This window comes from Bos javanicus, chromosome 1, assembly GCF_032452875.1.
Source record: "Bos javanicus breed banteng chromosome 1, ARS-OSU_banteng_1.0, whole genome shotgun sequence".
Lineage (NCBI taxonomy): Eukaryota > Metazoa > Chordata > Mammalia > Artiodactyla > Bovidae > Bos > Bos javanicus.
The window spans coordinates 96,553,759-96,577,042 of record NC_083868.1 but is presented as its reverse complement, the minus strand read 5'-3'; the positions used below and the strand labels follow the sequence as shown (position 1 = coordinate 96,577,042).

Below are 23,284 nucleotides of genomic sequence, written 5' to 3'. Positions count from 1 at the left end.
TTTAGTCACTAAGTCGTGTCCAACTCTTGCAACCCCATGGACTGTAGCCGGCCAGGCTTCTCTATCCATAGGATTTCCGAGGCAAGAATACTGGAGTGGGTTGTCACTTCTTTCTCCAAGGGATCTTCCGACCCAGGGATCAAACCCACGTCTCCTGCATTGTAAGTGGATTCTTTACCAACTGAACCACCAGGGAAGTTCTCTAGTCACCTAATTCTGTTTTTATCATTTCTCTTATGCTCTCTTGTTTTTTTTTTTTCTGGTTATTTGATTTAGGAGTTTATTTACATTCCTTTCATTTTTGATATAGATGTTAAAGCTACAAATTTTCCTATATACTGCTTTAGATTCTGATAGAGTTTTCATTATTTTTCAGGAATTCTTTGTTTGTAGTACTCCTTTCACTATAGAATTATGTAATAGATTTTCAAATTTCCAGGTAGGAGGGTCTTTTTATTTTCATTTAGGATTGGTATCAGCATTATTTTTACCATTTCCTCTTTGTAGAAACTGTTTTCTTTGTGCCCTAAATGTCCTTTTCTTTTCAGAAAGTTCCATGTATTTGTTTTTTCTCTAAGATTTACCTCAATGATTGTACAAATTAAAATGCACTATAGTGGCAACAATTTTAAGTGAAACACACACACACATCAGTGTGAACAAAAAAGGCAGACACACTATCAATATTAGGTAGATAAACCTCCGTTCTCCCATTAGAATCTTTGTCAGGGATCTGATAGCAATTGTGGTTGCCAAGTCTTTTTGCCCTTCTAAACACTAGGACACAAGTCATTGTGATGCTGGGTAGTACCCGTGGGTGGGATCAAAAATTGTTTCAACTAGATTTAAATAACTCACAAATGGACAGTGGATTGATAAAACATTGTAGGTGGGTCCTTTTGAGCCGATACACACCCAGTGATTGTAACTGATCCTGCTGGATGAAAGTATTGTGGGAATCGGTATTTTAAGTTCCCAGTGGCACACACTTTAGACAGGCAGTACGAGTTCTAAAAGTGGCAGTCCCATAGGACACATCCTATTTGGATAGAATATTTGTTTAAATATGAGGTTGCGGGGCGGGGCGTGAAGAAACTCAAGCTGATATGTGACATACAGTTAGTCCCTTTTCACTCTTTTCTCCCTCCCATGCCTATTTCTGGGATACAGTTATTAGTGTTTGCAAGTGGCAAAAAAGAGTGGGGCTGAGGTGTACAAGACTTTAATCTGGTGCTTCTCCCACTGCCCAGTTATGCTTGCTGGATCTGGAGGGTTATGGGTAACAGTAATGCTCATCACAGATAGGAGGTGACAATTATGCTGGTAGTCTTGGTATGGTCCACACATCAGGAAGTGAGAGATGTTCTAGAATGGTACAGTGGGTAAAAGGAAGAAACTGCTGCACCCCCTCAGAATGAATATGTCCAGATGATGTTGATTAGATATGATGAGGACTGGGAAAAGAGTTTGCTTCTGGGACTCATCACACCATTCACATCAGTATAGAAAGCGAACAGCAAGTCTGGTAGGGAAGGAACACCTCAGACCCTGATCAGGGGTTGGGACCACTGAACTCTCTTGCATTATGTATCCCTGGAAGAATGCACAGGAAGAGGAGGAAGAGATGTATTTATTCTTGTATCTATAGAATTTTGAACCATGTATTTTATATATTCTAAAAACTATTAAAAACTTAAAAGATTTTTTTTTAAAGTATATCTAAATCTGGAACTGAAATTTAGAAATTAACATTTTCAGGTGTAAAGCTAGGGTGCTGTACAATAAGAACCTAAAATATAGAAAAACAAACAAAATACAAGTTAGATTTTAACAGTAGTTAATTTTCTAGTATGAAAATGTCTCTAGGAATGTATATATACAAGAGTAGTATAAGCTATTAACTTTATTTTTATTTAATATAACTGATGAAGTTAACAGACAAATATATTGTAACAAAAAGTTATAATTGATTAGTTTACGTTCCACATTTTAAAGGATTTCACAATTATTTTAACATAGTCAAAGGCTTACTATATGAATTTTACCCATTTTTGAAATGTAAAATACACAATTATAATAATACCCATACTACATATCTTACAATTTTAAAGTTTTAGCTAAAACATATGAGTCTCTGCAGGTAAGAGTTCTCTTATACCTATGACAAATAAAATGTATTACTAATAAAGTGCCACTGGATTAGACAATGCCATTTCAACTATTTCCTTTTTGAAGAGAAGGACAGAAACAGTACAGAGCTAGGAATTTGCATTATTCTTTATAACAAGCACAAGAGTGCTTATTTATAGTAGATATTAACCACATAAAGGATTCCTCTCAAGAAAAATCACAACCGTGACTTATGACAAGCTGTATAGTCACCACTGAATCAAGTTTATATCCAGAGTTTTAAAAAAGTGCAATCTTGAACTATGATAAACTTAAGTCTACCAATATCAAGACATAGTTTTAGGGACTTTATATAAATAAAGGAACCTCTCTTTTAATTGTAAAATAGGTTGCAACTTGTAATAAGGAGTCAGAATAGTGGTGGATGGTAAGGTTGGGCAACAAGAATGTTTTTTAGCAGGTGAAAGCCTGATATGCATTGCTATAAGATGCATCTTTCATGTAAGGAAAATGTGTATAGATATATACAGCACTTTTCAGGCACTTGACCTCACGTGGTAGTTATGTTGATGCTCAGATGGTCATTTAATGAAAAAATATTAAATTATATAGAACTTCAAGTCATGTTCCCATAGAACATCTGTGTTCTGTAAGCTAAATCCAAATGTTCCCTGCTAAAATCAAATAATACCATATGCCCAATTCAGAGAAAGAAAATTTAATAAAGTTAATGGATTGAATTTTCTCAATTTTAAGGTTTTTCACAATGAAATTTTCTTAAGTCTTTGTTACCTATTACTTGTCCAAATGCTGGGAGGAAAAAAGGCTTGAAAACTATGAAATATCATGCCTAGATATCAGAAAAGTTTAAACTGTTGACCAATTAATATTATGCTGTTTATGGATATATGCTTATAGTTTGTACATATACTGCTTAAGAGTCATATTTTCTTATAATAAATGTTACTAGTTCATATACAGAATTCAATCTGTAAACACTTTAATGTGCCCCCAAAAGTGTTATGAATTTTAATTCTTTTCTCCCTAGACATGTTTTGAAAATCATATCCAAGTTTGGCTCCAAAGCTATCTTTGGGGTCCATGCCAAAGGAATGCTTTCAGGTGTATCATTAAGGATAAGGTTCTAAGATAAGACCACCAAATTCTTTTCTAAAATGAAAAAAATATGCCAAGATTCCAGTATACATGTTAGCAATATTCCAATTTTTTTCTTGAATATTTAGCATATAGTTTAAGTGTGTTGATATTACAGATTTTTATTTGTATGTATCATTGTATTACAATGTGGGAAAATTTTACAATATTCTTTCAGGCAGTTAGCTTTAAAATAAGGAAACTTCAGCTCTTAGCACAAACAGCCCTGAGAACAATGCATTCAAATTGCAACTAGAAATAATCTAATTGAGAAACTTTAAAATACAAAACCAAATTCTGGAAAAGTTGTAAATAAAAAAAAAGTTACCAACATTTGAGGCACTACCAGACTACAGTACTTTTAAGAGTTGGAAGGACTTTGTAAAGAGAACAAACATACAAAGCTATGTGCACATATGCACACATGTTGTGCTATTAATGAAAAACTGTATCCCCAAATTTTATAGCCTAAACATTTTATTGCAGCATCTCCTATTAAAGATTTCATGCTCTGGCTGCAGGAGAGTTTTGGTAATAGTTATAAAGAATCCATACAGAATTTTGTACCATAAATGGAAATGGATTCAAGAGCTTGCTGCTGCTGCTGCTAAGTCGCTTCAGTCATGTCCGACTCTGTGCGACCCCAGAGACAGCAGCCCACCAGGCTCCCCCGTCCCTGGGATTCTCCAGGCAAGAACACTGGAGTGGGTTACCATTTCCTTCTCCAATGCATGAAAGTGAAAAGTGAATGTGAAGTTGGTCAGTTAGCAACAATTTCAAGTGACTTGACAGCCCTTGGAAGGGAACATGAAAGAAACATCATGTCTATGATGCAAATGCTAAGTCAAAGTAGCAATAATTTGATCTGTTTCAGAGGGTATATAACTTTGTAGCAAATAAGATATAACAAAGTCTTCACAGTAGAAATAAAATATGTTGTTCTAGAAAGAAACAAATATTCCACTTGTTAGTATAATACTGTATATAAATTGGTGAAATGCCTGCAGACAAAAAGGTATATCACTGTATAATCTATCAAGATGACAGTCTACATTCTACACGTGGTAACTGTGACATTTAACATTTACTACAAAAAAGTACAACAAATACTAGGAATCAACTTTGAACATTTCTGATGTCAAAAAAGAATGAAGTCTTTTCTGTTCTATTAAAAAATGTTTCCTGCTTCCTTTTAATACAATTTATAAAGCTTTTCTAAATGAAATATATTGTTCAAGAGAAACAAGTATTGACTTACATGAAAATAAACAGTCCCATATCTTTAAAATCTATAATTATATGTCAGAAGAGAATTTACACTTTATTATAATACTTGAAATACTTATGCATAAGTAGCTTTTGCCATTCAATATATGAAGTATAGGTGCATTATCATAATTTATATATACTTTGCAATTGAAATACTTTATCTTGCAATTGAAAATATATTTATGTCAAGTTTGATAAATTAGGAAGAACAAGGGCATGCTAATCCAGAATTAATACTAAACCAGAATACTAGTGTAGTTAACTGGAGTCATATGAATGGCCAGCAAGAAGCACAGATTGGTAACTTTCTGGAATTCCTGCAGGTAACGATGCCAACCAGTCACAAGTAAGATACATACTACAGAGTATTAAAAAAACTAGAGCAGTGATACCTAAATGGAATTCCGGAAATGAAAGAATTTAGCCTAATTACTAATTGTGCTTTAGATGGGCAAAAGCTAAAATGTTATACTAAAAAATGATTAACTACAACATCAATATTTCTTGTGCTTTAGAATTCCTCTTGCATTTCCTTAAAGCATCTTGCTTCTTCTCCAAGTGGTTTTGCTGAGGCCAATACAAGATTTAAAACGTGGGCAAATTAAGTAACTAAAACTGGGATCTTCTGTTCCTAATGCTATTTCCAATCACTGAGTAGACCGATTATAGCATCATGCAGATTTTCCTCTAGGTGATAGGGTACAAAGGCCTTTTAGAAGTCAATGTATGATGGGAGAGGTCTTAGAATCAGTCTTAGAGAATGAAAGTATTACTGAAATGGTGATTTTGTTCTAAGTTTCACTGCAATATAATGGCTGTTACTGAGTCCTCACAAACCCTGTGATATAATGCCTAGAATTCTGGAAATAGAGAGATATATGATCCAAAAGACTGAACAGAAATGTAACAGAATCACCTAAAATACTTTTAAAAGTAATTCAGTTTATAGAAATCTTTCCTAGCTATATTTCATACCAGTTAAGTGAATTAAGTCACATGACAATCAGATAAATACATATACTTAAGTTAAATAATAATCATATAAAGTAACTTTTCTTCTATGATTCACTTTCATGTTAGAAAAAACATACATAAATTTAACAAGCATTCCAAATAATTTAAGAATTTCCAGTTTTTGTTTAACAAATACTCTGATGTCAAAAAAAGTCTACTTAAAAATGTCTAGAAAGGAGTGATTACTACAAATATCAACTATTCAACATAATCGATAAAAAGTACTGCATAGTATCCTGTAAAGCATGTCACTCCTTTAAATAGAGAAAACAAAAGTTAAAAATGCAAACAGAAACTTCCTATTTTTATGCTGATTACAAAGGGCTCAAATAAAAAGCTACAGCTTTTACCAACACCCTCTGCCACTGTCCTTTGGGCCTTCTTTACAATATGACTTGCTAACAGTCACACAACAGTTTAACGCCTCTGTTAACCACAACAAAGTACTAAAATGACCATAATACAGATTATACTAAGTCTGCCAGAAATTTGGCAAAGAACAGAATGACTGAGGTAACACAGGTGGGCTGCACACGATTACTAAGATAACTGGCACTTTTGATAACATGATTTTTGTTTAAGGATCTGTACTTGCCACACCCAGGCTGAAATTTTGACAATTCCAATCCATAATCTACTTATTCTATGATATTAAGTTTGAAATTAATGCAGAGCAATTCAACTTAAATGTGGTACATCAATACCACTGGATGCTACATTGTTTAAAACCCTGGTTTATTTATCATTTAACTAAAATTCAGGAATGATTTGCTCAGACAAATCATATGTGCTGAAGCTATCTCATCTGTTTCTTGGACTCACATACTGAAAACCACAGGAATGTTATATAGTAAAGACACCTACAAAATTAAAAAAAAAGTTATATATCTTGATTATTTTTTTAAATTGCTAATTGCCTACAAAACTAACTCAGCACAATTTCAAAACAACTGAAAAAGAAATGAGGTTGCTTATGAAGGCCATAGCTTTGGTGACAACTTAGAACCAAACTTTAGATCTGTAGTTGATCCAGACCTAAACAGTTTGGTCATGCCTGATGTTCCCATTTATTTGCAGGGCTTTATGGCTACAGCATATTCTTCACTCATTGCACACATGACAGATACCTAGAAGGAAAAAAAAAGCAGGTAAAAAGTTATTCAAAAGGCAGTATCTATATAAGATATATTTAATTCATCATACACTGGATAATTGTGGATCTATTTTTCACCCTGCTTATTTAACTTTAAAACTTTATTTTTAATTGGAGGATAATTGCTTTTAAATATTGTGTTGGTTCTTGCTATACATCAACAGGAATCAGCCATAGGTATACCTATGTCCTCTCCCTGTTGACCCTCCTCCCACCCCTCTAGGTTGTCACAGAGCACTGGGTTTGAGCTCCCTGCATCATACAACAAGTTCCCACTGCTCATCTATTTTGCATGTGCTCATGTATACGTTTCCAGACACAGAGAACAGACTTGTGGATACAGTGAGGGAAGGAGAGGATGAGATGAGTACTCATGGATGTTTTATACATATTTATTTTGGAAAGAGGCATTCCAAGATCAAATCATCTTTCTCTACAGTTTTCTAGAGAAGAATTTCTTAAACTGTGGTTTTTAAAACAATTTCCAGGGAACAGGAAAATAAGAAGTATAAATGCCACAACACTTAGATGTTATACTTCTGAAAATCATAACAAAGATAAAATAAATCACCTTTACTCTTTAGAATTCCCATAACATCCTTTCTCATCCTTCAGAATAGTTCAGGCTGACCTTCGAAACAAATTTGGGATTGACAGTGTCTATGTAGTAAAAAATGAACTTTGATACTTTTTTGGGGAATGGGCATGGTAAAAGGTATCCTGGGAAAACTGCCTAGTTCTAGAGTTCCTTTTCAACATTTCAGCACTATTTAACAGCTGTATTTCTTATAGTATTTTATGCTAATTTAGGTCAAAGCTTTTATAAAATGGCTTAAAAAAAATCTCCCCATAGGTCTTTACCTGCACATCTTCACCTGCATTATATTTTCCTTCTATTTCTTTGCCTAGTTCACCCTCTGGCAGCTTAAGATCCTCACGAACTTCACCAGTTTCTGTTAGCAGGGAAAGGTAACCATCCTGAATGCATATCAGCTATTGAAAGAAATTATATCATTTGCACTGATTAGATTATATCCACTCCTTTGTAATTTTAACATGAATTGCCATTTACATTTATTTGTATAAGTACACAGTAATACATTAATAAATTCTTGGTACTTAAGAATGCTACACATAGAAAAGTAGAAGATAGATATAGAGAAAAAGTATAAGTTCATTCCTTCTTGCATTCTCCCCCCCCCCCCCACAAATCTCTACATTATTCAACAATCTGGCTTTTTTAAAATAGTGTATACAGAAGTATTTACATTTATGTACACAATACAAATATAGTTGTTTTCAAAAATAAATGAGTTATTTTTCATCAAGTTGTTTTCACTTAAATATGTCTTAGAAATCTTTCAATTTTAGAAAATATGGACTTAGCTTAATCTCTTTAATCTGTATGGAGACAGTTACTGATTTAACCATTTTTGTATTAATGAGCATAAAAGTTATTTTCAGTTTTTCATGACTATAAACAATACGTTTTATAACTTGATTATACACAAACTGAAGTGGAAAATTTTTAGTCTCCAGCTCACTGCTAACAACACTAGGTTTTTTTAAAAAGAAAAAAATTAGCTTGTTGATGACATTAGTGCAACAAACCCAGTCATCAACCTAACCTGCAAAAAGACATAGTTTTGATATCATTGAATTTTTTTCATTACAGGTATGAGGAAACTGGCAGGCCACATTCATTTATTCTAAAAGCAGGTACACCATCAGTGTGCCTAGAATTCCAAGAGGTTTTATGAAAGGCAACCAGCCAGCACACCAGATGCTAACACTGAGATACACAAAAGGAATCAGAGACACGGTCCCTGGTCCCCTTCAGCCACTATTTCATACAAAGGCATACCCCAGAGATAGACTGTCAGAGCGCTCCTTTATGGCGCTACCGACTCAGGCAGTGGCTTTCCACAGACACTGCACCGACCACAGGTGTCAGAGCGCTCCCTTATGGCGCAACAGACTTAGGCAATGGCTTTCCACAGACACTGCACGGACCACAGGTGTCAGAGCGCTCCCTTAAGGCGCAACAGACTTAGGCAGTGGCTTTCCACAGACACTGCATGGACCACAGGTGTCAGAGCACTCCCTTATGGCGCTACCAACTCAGGCAATGGCTTTCCACAGACACTGCACTGACCACAGGAGATTTCAGTTTTTGCACATGTCTATAATCTCAAAAACAAAAAGCCACCCTATTGAGCCACCACAAACAACTTAATCTTTTGGTCACTCAAACATTTGTGAGATAGCTGGCAGAAAAGGGCAGGGGAGCAAGGAGATTGAGACAGAAGTGTGACTTTTAGACAACCACAGGCTCATTGTTTTTATTTTAGCTCCTTTAGCAACTCCCTGAGGTAGAACTTGTCAATTTTAAGAGTTAAAGGTTCCCACTCCATTAGTGACTGAACCACATTAGCCAAATAATAATATTGGTATTTTGAAATTTATATGGTATTTTATTTTTTAAGAGCAATTCATAACATAGCATTCATAAGCCATGGGATGAACTATAAAGCATTTCAAATACAAAAATGTACAGACATATAAAACATCTACTAAAGTATTTGCTTATAAGCATTAAAATAAATTGGTATAATAAATAAAATTAAAATTTTCAAAAATAAAACTAAGCTATAGAAAAATGAAATTAAATAATAATAATGAATTATTTGATCTTCTTAAAGAAAAGCTGTAAAAGTAATGCAATAAAATCCTGTGTCTTTTACTTAAATTTACTCTTTGTTAACATTTAACCATGTGCTTTTTTTAAAATCTCTAGTATATATGGAATATATAAAATGCTTCCATACACATTCTTATTCTTTTATTTTTACTGAACCATTTGAGAGTAAGTTTCAAACATTATGACTCTTTAGCAATAATACTGTGTTCTTCTCAAGGACATACTCATATAACCGCAGTTTATTTTTCAAAATCAGGAAATTCAATATTGCTAACATATTATTTAATATACAGTCTGTATTCAAAGCTGCAGTATTGTCTTTTTTTCCCTCCCAGCTCCAGGATCATGCCTGGTATCTTTTTGGCTATCATACCAGTTCAGTCTCTTAATTTGGAACAGCTCCCATCGTCTTTCATGACACTGACGTTTTTGACAAGCACAGATTCATTGAATTATAGAATGTTTCTTAGTTTGAGTTTGTCAGTTTCTTAATGAATAAGATAGTGCATTTTTGGAAGGATTACTGCATAAATGATGTGTCCTCAGAGTATCACATCAAGAGGTAAATAATGTCTATTTCCTATTACTGGTGATATTAACTTTGATTACCTGGCTACAGTAGTATCTGCCAGATTTTTCCACTTTCAAGGTATCATTTCCCCTTTTGTAATTTTCAATCTTGTAAAAAAAAAAAGCTAACGGTGTCATTTTTGTGTTTCAAACATATTACTGTGCAACTTTTTCAATCTTTCCTCAAAGCCCTCTCTGATTCTATACAGTCAGAAGGAGATGGTGGTAAGGAGAGAGTTATAATTCTAAGTATTTCCTTCTGATCCTTCACTGTAAGCAAATCTACTCATTGGCTACACTAAAGCCTTTGACTGTGTGGATCACAACAAACTCTGGGAAATTCTTCAAGAGATGGGAATACCAGACCATCTTACCTGCCTCCTGAGGAATCCGTATGCAGGTCAAGAAGCAACAGTTAGAACCTTACATGGAACAATGGACTGTTTCAAAATTGGGAAAGGAGTACATTAAGGCTATATATTGTCACCCTGCTTATTTAACTTATATGCAGAGTACATCATGCAAAATGCCAGGCTGGATGAAGCACAAGCTGGAATCAAGATTGTTGGGAGAAATATCAATAACCTCAGATATGCAGATGAAACCATCCTTATAGTAGAAAGTGAAGAGGAACTAAAGAGCCTCTTGATGAAGGTCAAAGAGAAGAGTGAAAAAGCTGGCTTAAAACTCAGCATTCAAAAGACGAAGATCATGGCATCTGGTCCCATCACTTCATGGCCAACAGATGGGGAAACAATGGAAACAGTGACAGATTCTACTTTCTTGGGCTCCAAAATCACTGCGGATAGTGACTGCAGCCATGAAATTAGAAGATGGCTTGCTCCTTGGAAGAAAAGCTATGACAAACCTAGACAGCATATTGAAAAGCAGAGACGTAACTTTGCCTACAAAGGTCAATATTAGTCAAAGCTATGATTTTTTCAGTAGTCATGTATGGATGTGAGAGCTGGACCATAAAGAAGGTTGAGTGCCAAAGAATTGATGCTTTTGAACTGTGGTGTTGGAGAAGGACTCTTGACAGTCCCTTGGACTGCAAGGAGATCAAACCAGTCAATCCTAAAAGAAATCAATCCTGAATATTCACTGGAGGGACTGATGCTAAAGCTGAAGCTCTAATTCTTTGGCCACCTGATGTAAAGAGCCAACTTGTTGGAAAAGACCCTCGTGCTGGCAAAGATTGAAGGCAGGAGGAGAAGGGGATGACAGAGGATGAGATGGTTGGATGGCATCACCAACTCAATGGACATGAGTTTGAGGCAAGCTCTGGGAGATGGTGAAGGACAGGGAAGCCTGGTGTGCTTCAGTCCATGGAGTTGAAAAGAGTCAGACTCAACTGAGCGACTGAACAACAATTCTCATTTGGTAACTTTGAAATGTTTTGAAGAATTTTTTTTGGTAGAAAAATCATTTTCTTAATGGTAAGCAAGGAGACAGGAGAGGGCAGGGTCAGAAAACTTGTAATAGAAGAGTCAATCATGCAGTGGCATACCAAGCTACTGAATGACATCTGAAATTATACCATACCCCCAAAATACTAGTACCAGAATGTGGTATCTATTATTCCCTACTAAAAGAATACAATGTATGGTGTTTTTTCTCTCCATAGGGCTCTTGGGAAAATGGATAATTCCAGGTCCAGAGTAGGAAGCATATAAGATGTGAAAGCATGATAATCCATATCAAAGGGATTCAGGAGCTAACTGAAATAAGGGCCCTCTGGCCAAAGATAGAACAATTTGAGAATGAATAATGATAATAACTATAATATATTGAAACATAAATGTGTTTAAATGCTTGAGTTCAAAGTGGCAAAAAAACATTTCACTGGTCATCTTCAATAAAAGCCAGAGAACCAACTAATTTTGAAAACTGGTAATTAAAGGCAAAGAATCAAGTATTTATATTGCCTTTCCTATTATATACTATTGCAAGGGTAATCAAAAAAGCTAAAGGAAAATTTCTCTTTATAGAAGTGTTCTGGCTTTTATTTTTTTTTTAAAAGAATAACTGATTATTATTACTTTGTCTTCCCTAATAAGTTAATGGATTGAGGCAGTTATTACATATCTAATAACATCACAAAAGAGCAAACCATAAGATTCATTTACTTGATGACTGCACAGAACATCACCTTTGGAGTAGTTCTTATTAAAGAAAAAAGATGAAAAAAATAAAAATCTAAACTAGATCTGTAGATTTAATTATCCATTTTCAGAAATATGTGGGACAAAGGAACATGTTAAAGAACAAGGAAAATGCAATTAGCAAAATAAAGCCTGTGAGAAAGTCTATAGAGCAACATTCTTCATCAAAAAATTGAGAGGGGGCAGAAAGAGAGAGAGAAATAAGGAAGGGAGGAAAGAGAGACTCAAATGCATGTATGAGAGAGGAGAGCCTATAAAGCAGATTTAAGAGATACCTCAACCAATTTCACTGTGTGGACTTTATTTAGGTCCTGATTTAGAAAAACTACAAAATAAAAATAATTAACTATCACATCTGAAAAAGCAAAACACAAATACAATTAAGAAAATGTAGATATTGACTGGATATTTGAAGACATTAAGGAATTACTAATTTTTGAGGTACCACAGTGTGCTTTGATCTTGCTCTTTACAGCCCTTACCTTTTAAAAATGTGTATCAAAATATTTGCAGATGAAACGATAAATAACATAATATCTGGAATTAGCTTCAAAATAATCAAGAGACAGAGGATACAGGAAATAAAAGTAGATGGTGGGGTATAAATGAAATAAGATTTGCTATGTATTGATAATTTTTTAAGGCAGATGATGGGTATATGAGGTTCATCATATTTTGAAAATGTCTACTATAAAAAGCAAAAAATAAAAATGCTATGGTATATCAGAATTCTAGAAAGAGCACCGTAACCACTAAATAGCTGGAGGCACAGGGAGCTGAGAAAACAAAGCATGAACTGAAAGGAAGTATGTGGAGAAAGCCAGTGACTGGAGATTCTGTCCATGATGTGGTCATATAAGAACATGAGAAAGGAAAATTATGGGGCAACTTTTTGCCTGTAATTTATTGGTACACAACAGCAGAAAGCTGGAGAAGGAATAGCATCACTACAGGTGCCTTCTTAGCCCTAACTTCTGAACTTAATTTTATTTCTCAATATATTTCAAAATAGTCAGACTTTTAAGTAAGACCTCCTTTCTTCTCCTCCTTCCTTTTCCTTTTCCTCCAGTACTGTCAAGCTACTTCTTTAGAGCTGCTGGTCCCTGGTGGCGGGGGGAGGGGGGCATGGGGAGGAGACTGGGCAAGAAGGAACTAAATGCTTGACCAGTGTTATCAAACAACACAAGTAAATAACACTATTATCAACTAGAGTGCTATCTGACTCATCAAGCCATAAAACTGGTTATGCATAGCGCCACTTCATCATCAAGTGCAAGCTGCATATATGAGACCAACCTGAGCAGGTCCTGAAGGCACAGGCAAGCTGTATGAGACTCAGAAAGTACCTTCTGCAACATCCACCACTTCCCCCTCAACTCATACCAGTGGCTTTATGGGGGGAGTTCCCTATGCGCAGCTGACTGAAAAATAAAAAAAGCCAGAGTGGTTTCTAGATGGTTATGCATGGTCTGATGAAACTACTTGGAGAGACAGTGAGGATGAGAACTTCATGCACTGGACTCAGAGGATAAAGAACTGAAGGTTTAGATTTACACGAATGATGGGCAATGGCTAAGAGTCTGTATGGAAGTTCAACCACACTGAAAGAACAAGATGGGAAAACTGCTGACAATAAGGTCTGGGAGAGTGGTACCTGGAGGGGCCTCTCTGGTACCTGGTACCTGAGGGGCCTCTCAGGGGACATGCCACTGAGGAGGCAGACAGGTGACAAGATGATTCTATCGGCAAATGTCACTTAAGTTTCTTACTGTAGTCTTCTCAGTCCTTGCTTAACTGGCTTATCAATGACTGGCCATTGTGGCATAAGCTAATTGACACAGGTTTTTTCTCACCAAGGCTGATGTGACCTACAGCCACTACTGACTACAGCTGCTGCTGGTACCTCAGAGAACAGACCAATGGAGAGTCACTGATATGGCACTATTTCCTAGGGCAAAGGTCAGGGGCCTGAGGTCAGGGGTGGCAGTCAAGAGGAGCTACCCCATGCCCGAGGTCAGGGGCAGCAGCTGAGAGGAGCTACCCCACGTCCAAGGTAAGGAGCAGCGGCTGTGCTTTGCTGGAGCAGCCATGAAGAGATACCCTACATCTAAGGTAAGAGAAACCCAAGTAAGACGGTAGGCACTGAGAGAGGGCATCAGAGGGCAGACAGACTGAAACCACAATCACAGACAACTAGCCAATCTGATCACATGGATCACAGCCTTGTTTAACTCAATGGAACTACGCCATGCCGTGTGGGGCCACCCAAGATGGATGGGTAATGGTGGAGAGGTCTGACAGAATGTGGTCCGCTGAAGAAGGGATGGCAAACCACTTCAGTATTCTTGCCTTGAGAACCCCATGAACACTATGAAAAGGCAAAATGATAGGATACTGAAAGAGGAACTCCTCAGGTTGGTAGGTGCCCAATATGCTAGTGGAGATCAGTGGAAAAATAACTCCAGAAAGAATGAAGGGATGGAGCCAAAGCAAAAACAATACCCAGTTGTGGATGCGACTGGTGATAGAAGCAAGGTTTGATGCTGTAAAGAGCAATATTGCATAAGAACCTGGAATGTTAGGTCCATGAATCAAGGCAAATTGGAACTGGTCTAACAGGAGATGGCAAGTGTAAACATTGACATTCTAGGAATCAGCAAACTAAGATGAACTGGAATGGGTGAATTTAACTCAGATGACCATTATATCTACTACTGTGGGCAGGAATCCCTTAGGAGAAATGGAGTAGCTACCATAGTCAACAAAAGAGTCTGAAATGCAGTACTGCGATGCAATCAAAAACAACAGAATGATCTCTGTTTGTTTCCAAGGCAAACCATTCAATATCACGGTAATCCAAGTCTATGCCTCAACCAGTAGCACTGAAGAAGCTGAAGTTGAATAGTTCTATGAAGACCTACAAGACTTTCTAGAACTAACACCCCAAAAAGATGTCCCTTTCATTATAGGGGACTGGAATGCAAAAGTAGGAAGTCAAGAAACACCTGGAATAACAGGCAAATTTGGCCTTGGAGTACAGAATGAATCAGGGCAAAGGCTAATAGATTTCTGCCAAGAGAACGCACTGGTCATAGCAAACACCCTCTTCCAACAACACAAGACAAGACTCTACACATGGACATCACCAGATGGTCAACACCGAAATCAGATTGATTATATTCTTTACAGCCAAAGATGGAGAAGCTCTATACAGTCAGCAAAAACAAGACAGGGAGCTGACTGTGGCTCAGATCATGAACTCCTTATTACCAAATTCAGAATGAAATTGAAGAAAGTGGAGAAAACCACTAGACCATTCAGGTATGACCTAAATCAAATCCCTTATGACTAAACTATACAGTGACAGTGACAAATAGATTTAAGGGACTAGATCTGATAGAGTGCCTGATGAACTATGGATGGAGGTTGGTGACGTTGTATAGGAATCAGGAATCAAGACCACCCCAAGAAAAAGAAATGCAAAAAAGCAAAATGGCTGTCTGAGGAGGCCTTACAAATAGCTGTGAAAAGAAGGGAAGTGAAAAGTAAAGGAGGAAAGGAAAGATATAAGCATCTGAATGCAGAGTTCCAAAGAATAGCAAAGAGAGATAAGAAAGCCTTCCTCAGCGATCAATGCAAAGAAATAGAGGAAAATAATAGAATGGGAAAGACTAGAGATCTCTTCAAGAAAAGTAGAGATACCAAGGGAACATTTCATGTAAAGATGGGCTCATTAAAGGACAGAAATGGTATGGACCTAACAGAAGCAGAAGATATTAAGAAGAGGTGGCAAGAATACACAGAAGAACTGTACAAAAAGGATCTTCATGACTAAGATAATCACGATGGTGTGATCACTCACCTAGAGCCAGACATCCTGGAATGTGAAGTCAAGTGGGTCTTAGAAAGCATCACTATGAACAAAGCTAGTGGAGGTGATGGGATTCCAGTTGAGCTATTTCAAATCCTCAAAGATGATGCTGTGAAAGTGCTGCACTCAATATGCCAGCAAATTTGGAAAACTCAGCAGTGGCCACAGGACTGGAAAAGGTCAGTTTTCATTCCAACCCCAAAGAAAGGCAATGCCAAAGAATGCTCACACTACTGCACAATTGTACTCATCTCACACATTAGTGTAAAGTGATGCTTAAATTCTCAAAGCCAGGCCTCAGCAAAATGTGAACTGTGAACTTCCAGATGTTCAAGCTGGTTTTAGAAAAGGCAGAGGAACCAGAGATCAAATTGCCAACATCTGCTGGATCATCGAAAAAGCAAGAGAGTTCCAGAAAAACATCTATTTCTGCTTTATTGACTATGCCAAAGCCTTTGACTGTGTGGATCACAATAAACTGTGGAAAATTCTGAAAGAGATGGGAATACCAGACCCCCTGACCTGCCTCTTGAGAAATCTGTATGCAGGTCAGGAAGCAACAGTTAGAACTGGACATGGAACAACAGACTGGTTCCAAATAGGAACAGGAATACACCAAGGCTGTATATTGTCACCCTGCTTATTTAACTTCTATGCAGAGTACATCATGAGAAACACTGGGCTGGATGAAGCACAAGCTGGAATCAAGATTGCCGGGAAAATATCAATAATGTCAGATATGCAGATGACACGTCCCTTGTGGCAGAAAGTGAAGAAGAACTAAAGAGCTTCTTGATGAGAGTGACAGAGGAGAGTGAAAAAGTTGGCTTAAAACTAACATTCAGAAAACTAAGATCAAGGCATCCAGTCCCATCAGCTCATGGCAAACAGATGGGGAAACAGTGGATGACTTTATTTTGGGGGGCTCCAAAATCACTGCAGATGGTGATTGCAGCTATGAAATTAAAAGACACTTACTCCTTGGAAGGAAAGTTACGACCAACCTAGATAGCATATTAAAAAGCAGAGACTTACTTTGCCAACAAAGGTCCGTCTAGTCAAGGCTATGGTTTTTCCAGTGGTCATGTATGGATGTGAGAGTTGGACAAGAAAGCTGAGCCCAGAAGAATTGGTGCTTTTGAACTGTGTGTTGGAGAAGACTCTTGAGAGTCCCTTGGACTGCAAGGAGATCCAACCAGTCCATCCTAAAGGAGATCAGTCCTGGGTGTGGAGGGACTGATGTTGAAGCTGAAACTCCAATAGTTTGGCCACCTGATGCGAAGAGCTGACTCATTTGAAAAGACCCTGATGCTGGGAAAGATTGAGGGAGAAAGGAGAAGGGGACAACAGAGGGTGAGATGGTTGGATGGCATCACGGACTCAATGGACATGGGTTTTGGTGGACTCTGGGAGTTGGTGATGGACAGGGAGGCCTGGCGTGCTGCGGTTCATGGGGTCGCAAAGAGTTGGACACAACTGAGCGACTGAACTGAACCTAGGGCAAAGAGCCAGCTGCCTGGTGATAGTATATTCCCTCCATCATGGAAGAGGCAGCAGTTTGTGCTCACTGCAATATATTCTTACTTTACATATAAATTTGCCTTTGCTGCCTGCAGTGCTTCTGCTGAAATCTCATCTGTGGATTTATAAACTGTCACATTCCTTCAGAACCTCACACAGTGTCATTTCTGGTTAAAAAATTCATTTGACAGGCGAAATAAAAAACAGCAGGACAACACTCAGAGGATTCACTGCTCCATGTACTCCCGTCATTCTAAGAGAGTTTGCATTGGCCTACTCATCTTTGCCACCTGCTGGACAATGCACGCCTGGGTGCTGTTTTACAAGTTACAATATATTCCAATATATGGTACTATTTCTCCCAAAGGTAAAATACACAGGCCTAGGAACCAAAGGTAGAAGGCTCTTCTCACTATTACCCTCACTGATCCTGTAGCAAAATATCTGTTTCTTCTCCCTGCAACACTGGGATCTGCTGATTTAGAGGTTTTCTATTCCAAAGAAACACTGCTTCTACCAGGGAACACAAAGATTCCACAAACAGGTTAAAAAGTATAAAAAGACTTCAAACACAGAGAATTCATTGCATCATTATTTTCTTTGTTGTTCTATTTTAAGTTGCAGTAACAAAATTCGACTCCTTATACAAAAGGCATACACTTATTTGAAGAATATACTAGGATTTAACATTCACAGTTTTGGAAATTCACCAATAATCCAAAGATACAAAATCTATACTTTAACATGTCCTGTAGTGATTAGCTTTCCTTCTAAAAAGTGATCTTTAAATGACAAATAAAACTTTAGTGAATGATGAAAATGCATTTAACTTGTGGTGTGGTGCACAGGAACATAGAACTTTCTAAACCAATATGATTCAAGGGAGTAGCAGAGTTTGAACAAGCGTTTCTGTATTTAAGAGTCTGGGGATTCCCAAAAGTGTTTAAGTGTATTTATATTTTACACTATCAGTGAGCCCCAGACAACCATAACTAGTTTTGAGAGAAAGGATGGAAATTAGCAATTCCAGCTACATCTTGGAATGGAATTCAGAAGACAATTTTTCTTTCATTTTGAACTCATTTTAAGATACATAAAATTATAAATACCTTTATTTTCTTAAACAAAGATTTACCTTTTAATTATTATAACGAATACACACACACATATGTATATATTTCACTTCAGCTGACTGCCAAACTGGCATTTGAAATACTGAATTCAGCAAACACAAAGGACTACAAGTAGCCAAATAGTAAGTAGAAATTGAATCAAGCCACTTGGATAGTGAAGACCACCATGCTAATGCTAAGTCGCTTCAGTCGTGTCTGACTCTGCGAGACCCCATAGACAGCAGCCCATCAGGCTGCCCCGTCCCTGGGATTCTCCAAGAACACTGGAGTGGGTTGCCATTTCCTTCTCCAATGCATGAAAGTGAAAAGTGAAAGTGAAGTCGCTCAGTTGTGTCCGACTCGTAGTGACCCCACGGACTGCAGCCTACCAGGCTCCTCTGTCCATGGGATTTGCCAGGCAAGAGTACTGGAGTGGGGCGCCATTGCCTTCCATAGCACAATGAATATAACTGGAAGGGTTCATCAAACTAATTTTTTAAATGAACAGAAATAAATATTCTATGCTGACTTGATAATGAAGGGGTGTGATCACTGAGTGCTCACTCTGCAAGGCACTTTTCTAAGAATTAACTAATTAATCCTTACAGTGATTTCACGAGGAGTTTATTATTCTTATCCTTATTTTATAAATACAAAAAGGCAGATGAGAGATTAAATAACTCGTCAAACAACGTCATGTAATTAGTAGGTGCCAAAGAAAGGATCTGATCATAGACTGTTAGGCTTGAGCCATTGTCTTAGCAGCTCTGCAACACAGACCATATACTGAGCGCTGGGACTATAGTGAACCAAGTGAGGCACTTGTTTAGGGTGCAGAATTTAAGGTGGTGTGCATGTGCACACAAACACACAAAACCCTCAGTGATCGGGTTAAGGTAGTATTTTTAAAAATTAGAATGCGAAAATTCTATAATGAACAAATTTTCAGACAAGATCAGAATTCCTGATTTTTCCCTTCTGACTTAGGCCCCTATGTTGCTTGGCATTGTTACTGGTCTTGTCTTTATGTAAAGTTTTGTGCTTGAGGCAAGGGCTTTACTAATCTCATTTCCCTCATTCTAGTTCTGGTCCTGCCAAAATACAACTCAAACCCAAATTTTCCTTTATGTTGATCCTGAGTTCTAATCAATGATTGGCTAATTTAATCACAGTGGTCGTCATCTGAACTACTATTTTTCTGAAACATTCAAAGGCAAAAGCATTATATACCGAATGAATATTGCATATTCAAAGCATTCACATGTTAAGGATGAAAACAGAAATTCATTTTTGGCAAAAGAAAATTCTATGCTTAGCTTTAGTTGGCTGTACCATCCTTACCTCATTGAATAATCATGTATGCATTTAACAAATGTTTACCGAGCACCCACAGAGTCAGATACAACTGAAGTGACTTAGTAGCAGCAGCAGCACTGTATGCAATGTCTAAGTACTCCAAGAATAAGTGATTAAGTGAAGTTTTTATATAGGAAAAAATAGTTTGGGGCATAAATCTAATTAAGAGGTAATTATGGGGTACATATTATCTTTTAACCTTCATATTATCCCTCCTTTGTAGATGGGAAGACTGAGGCTTAGAAACATTGCATAATTTGTCCAAGATCACCCAGCTTGAAAGTGGCAGGACTAGATTGAAACTCAGATCTGCCTGACTTAAAAAAAAAAAACTTTCTACTATTCTACTAAGACAATTCAAATTTCTACAGACTTTTTAACAACAACAGAAAACATTTATTAAGAGGGAAAATGAAAATATAAAACTGCTTACTAGATTAAAATTGTGTAAAAATATGTTTGAAAGTGAAGTTGCTCAGTCGTGTCCGACTCTTTGCAACCCCATGGACTGTAGCCTATCAGGCTCCTCTGTCCATGGGATTTTCCAGGCAAGAGTGCTGGAGTGGATTGCCATTTCCTTCTCTAGAGTGCTGGAGTGGATTGCCATTTCCTTCTCCAAAAAAATATGTTTACATGTGGACAAAAACTAAAAGGAAATCATTGGATATTGCAGTTAATGGTAACATTCTTTAAAAATTATAAACACAATATTAGGTATGGCAAGAAATCAGTTTAAATTGGGTAAAACAAATTGAGCATCACATTTGTATTTTTCACTATGTAAAATGAATAGAAAAGAGTTCTACATATAGCATGTTTGATAAAGAAATTAAAGACTTTCAAGAAAGACTTTAGTTATGATTAATCTGAGTTTCCACATCCTATGAGGTCAGTGGTTTAGTTACTATCAATACTCCAAACAAGAAAATGCTATCATTAAACATGACTTATCTAAATGTATAATTGGAGCTAAAAGTTGCAGTTTATACCTATAATTTCACAGCATGGTCACTGAATATAAATAAAACTACAAAGTTTTTTTTTTTTATTTCCTTCACCTATTCAGTGACTATACATTTTGTCCTTTGTATTTATGGCTTTCAACTTATTTCCCTATTTAAGGACACCAAATTCTGACACTCATTCCTTAATACATACAAACTTGGTTGGTGGAACATGAATTCCAAAAATTTCTTGAGAATCTTAGGTCTGGTAAGGTAAAAAAAAAAAAAAAAAAACATTACCTAGAAGGGAATTATTTAAACTTGAAATAATTTACAGCAAAGAGAATAGTAATTTTACTAAACACTGGACTCACAATATGGAGTCACTTGATCTGAAAAATAGGAAGTGTTCAAATTTTTAAAATGCAAGAATGTTAAAGGGCAAACTAACAGTTATCCTAGATAAAATACAAGTGTTAAACAGCACTATATTTCTCCAATTTCTAAGATAAGCAGTACCTAATAATGGGTTAGAAAAACCTATAAAACTACTTGTGGGTTTTATTAAATTACAACTGACAGTAGAAAGTATTTGCACCTTTAGGAAACAAGTAATATTTTAAAGGAAATTAATACTTACTTGATAATCATTTCTCTTAATATTTGGAACATCCATGTTGTGAGTAGAAGGGCAAATATCTTCATACTTTTTGCCCGTGAAAATATCAATTCCAACAAGGTGAACCTAACAGAGAAGGGAGAACAGGAAATCTGTTTAATCTTTGCCAAGATATCACTCATTACATACACAGAAGCATAATACCAATGCTGATTATGACAGATTCTTTCTCCTTTCAAGGTCATCTAATTTTACTTTCTTAAAACAAAAAAGTAGTGGTCATACAACTGAGAAGCAGTGAACAACTAAACAGTATCATGACATATCAAGACACAATATCATACAGTCTAGTAACTCAATCATAAAAGTGCTTAAGAAAAATGAGGTTAGTTTCCTTAGAATGATGTTAGAACAGGTTTTTTCATTTGTAAAATAGATCGCCTAAGTCACTAGGATTCAGGAAAGTTTCTATTTCCAGTTAATGAAACATTATTGGGCCCAGGAAGGAAATGCTACCTTTCAGTATTCAAATAGCCGATCACCCAGTAATTGTGGGAAGAATAAAAATGTGTTCTTATACACTTACAAGTTCAGAAACCTCATGTTCTGTAATGGAATACAAATGATCAAAACCCCAACGCCAAGGCAGACCAGGAAGGGCATTTACCTTGGCATGACCGTGCTTTCCAGTTTTGGAAGTTGACATCTCCACTATCTTGCATGGTCGTCCTTTGAGCACCACGAAGCCGTTTTTGCGCAGGGCGGAACACTGCATAGGGTAAGTGCTGGAAGCCCCAGCATCTCCAGTAGTGAAATCAATTTCATCCGCCATGGTGGGCTGGGGAGATTCTTCTGAGGGTACTATGCAAAAAGTTTGTTTGCTTTTTAACAACTAGCATGCAAGCAGGAAAACGCCTCATTTCGGACAAGTTACGAGCCAAGCATCATGGATCTATTATTTCTGCATTTATAGAACACCCACCCGGAATAGTGGGCACTTTCTAACTCCGGCCTTACAAACTTTTCCATCCTTTGCTGGGGAGGTGGGAGGGAAGTCGCAGCAGAGCTCGCTGGGGTTGGGGAATACCCGCCGAGGGCGCTCACCCGCTCGGGGGGCAGCAAATCCCGGCCCCCACCGTCCCACCGCCGGACGACCTTCCCGCACCGCGCCGCCCGGCCCTCCGCCGCCGCCCGGATCCTCAGTGCGGGGGACCCAGCCCAGGCCGCACATCCCTGCGAAGGATGGGGATAACAGGACCTGGCCATCAGCACCTGGCCCTCGGGCAGTGGGCGCACACTTCTCCCTCCAGCCTGCAGCGGCGTCACTTCGACCTCTCAGACACCCTCTGTCCTGCCGACATCCCCGGCCCGGCGCCTCACGGGCCTGAGCCCTGGCGGGTCCCGCGCTCGCCTCGGTCCCCCATCCATCCTTCCTCCTCTTCTCGGTCGGGGCTCGGCTCTGGCTGCCTACCCCAGCCCTTCCTCGCTCCGGTCGCAGCCCCACCACCTTTTCCCCGAGTCTTCACCTTTCAGAAGGTAAAGAGAGCCTTTTGCCTGCGCACCCGCGCCGGTCCCGCACAGCTGCGGCGGCGGCAGCTGTGGTGGCCGCGGCAGTTCCAAGAGACGGGGAGGGGCCGCCACACTTTCCACACCCCGGCCTCCCCGCCCTTTCCCGCCCCCACCTCAGCCCCACTTCCGGGATAG

At 37.8% G+C, this 23,284-nt stretch overlaps 1 protein-coding gene across 2 annotated transcripts; it reads right to left on the bottom strand.

Moving 5' to 3' along the window:
- Positions 1 to 1,888: 1,888 nt before the first annotated feature.
- EIF5A2 (eukaryotic translation initiation factor 5A2) lies at positions 1,889 to 23,189 on the bottom strand. 2 transcript variants are annotated; one of them, XM_061416060.1, is made up of 5 exons: positions 23,107 to 23,189; positions 22,248 to 22,441; positions 21,602 to 21,706; positions 7,583 to 7,714; positions 1,889 to 6,695 (listed from the first exon to the last, which is right to left on the bottom strand). In XM_061416060.1, the coding sequence occupies exons 2-5, from the start codon at positions 22,410 to 22,412 to the stop codon at positions 6,636 to 6,638; spliced, it is 462 nt and encodes a 153-aa protein (XP_061272044.1). In that variant the 5' UTR covers positions 22,413 to 22,441; positions 23,107 to 23,189; the 3' UTR covers positions 1,889 to 6,635. The 2 variants fall into 2 exon arrangements, with proteins under 2 accessions (XP_061272044.1, XP_061272051.1); XM_061416067.1 differs by lacking the exon at positions 23,107 to 23,189 and adding an exon at positions 22,853 to 22,933.
- Positions 23,190 to 23,284: the final 95 nt, after the last annotated feature.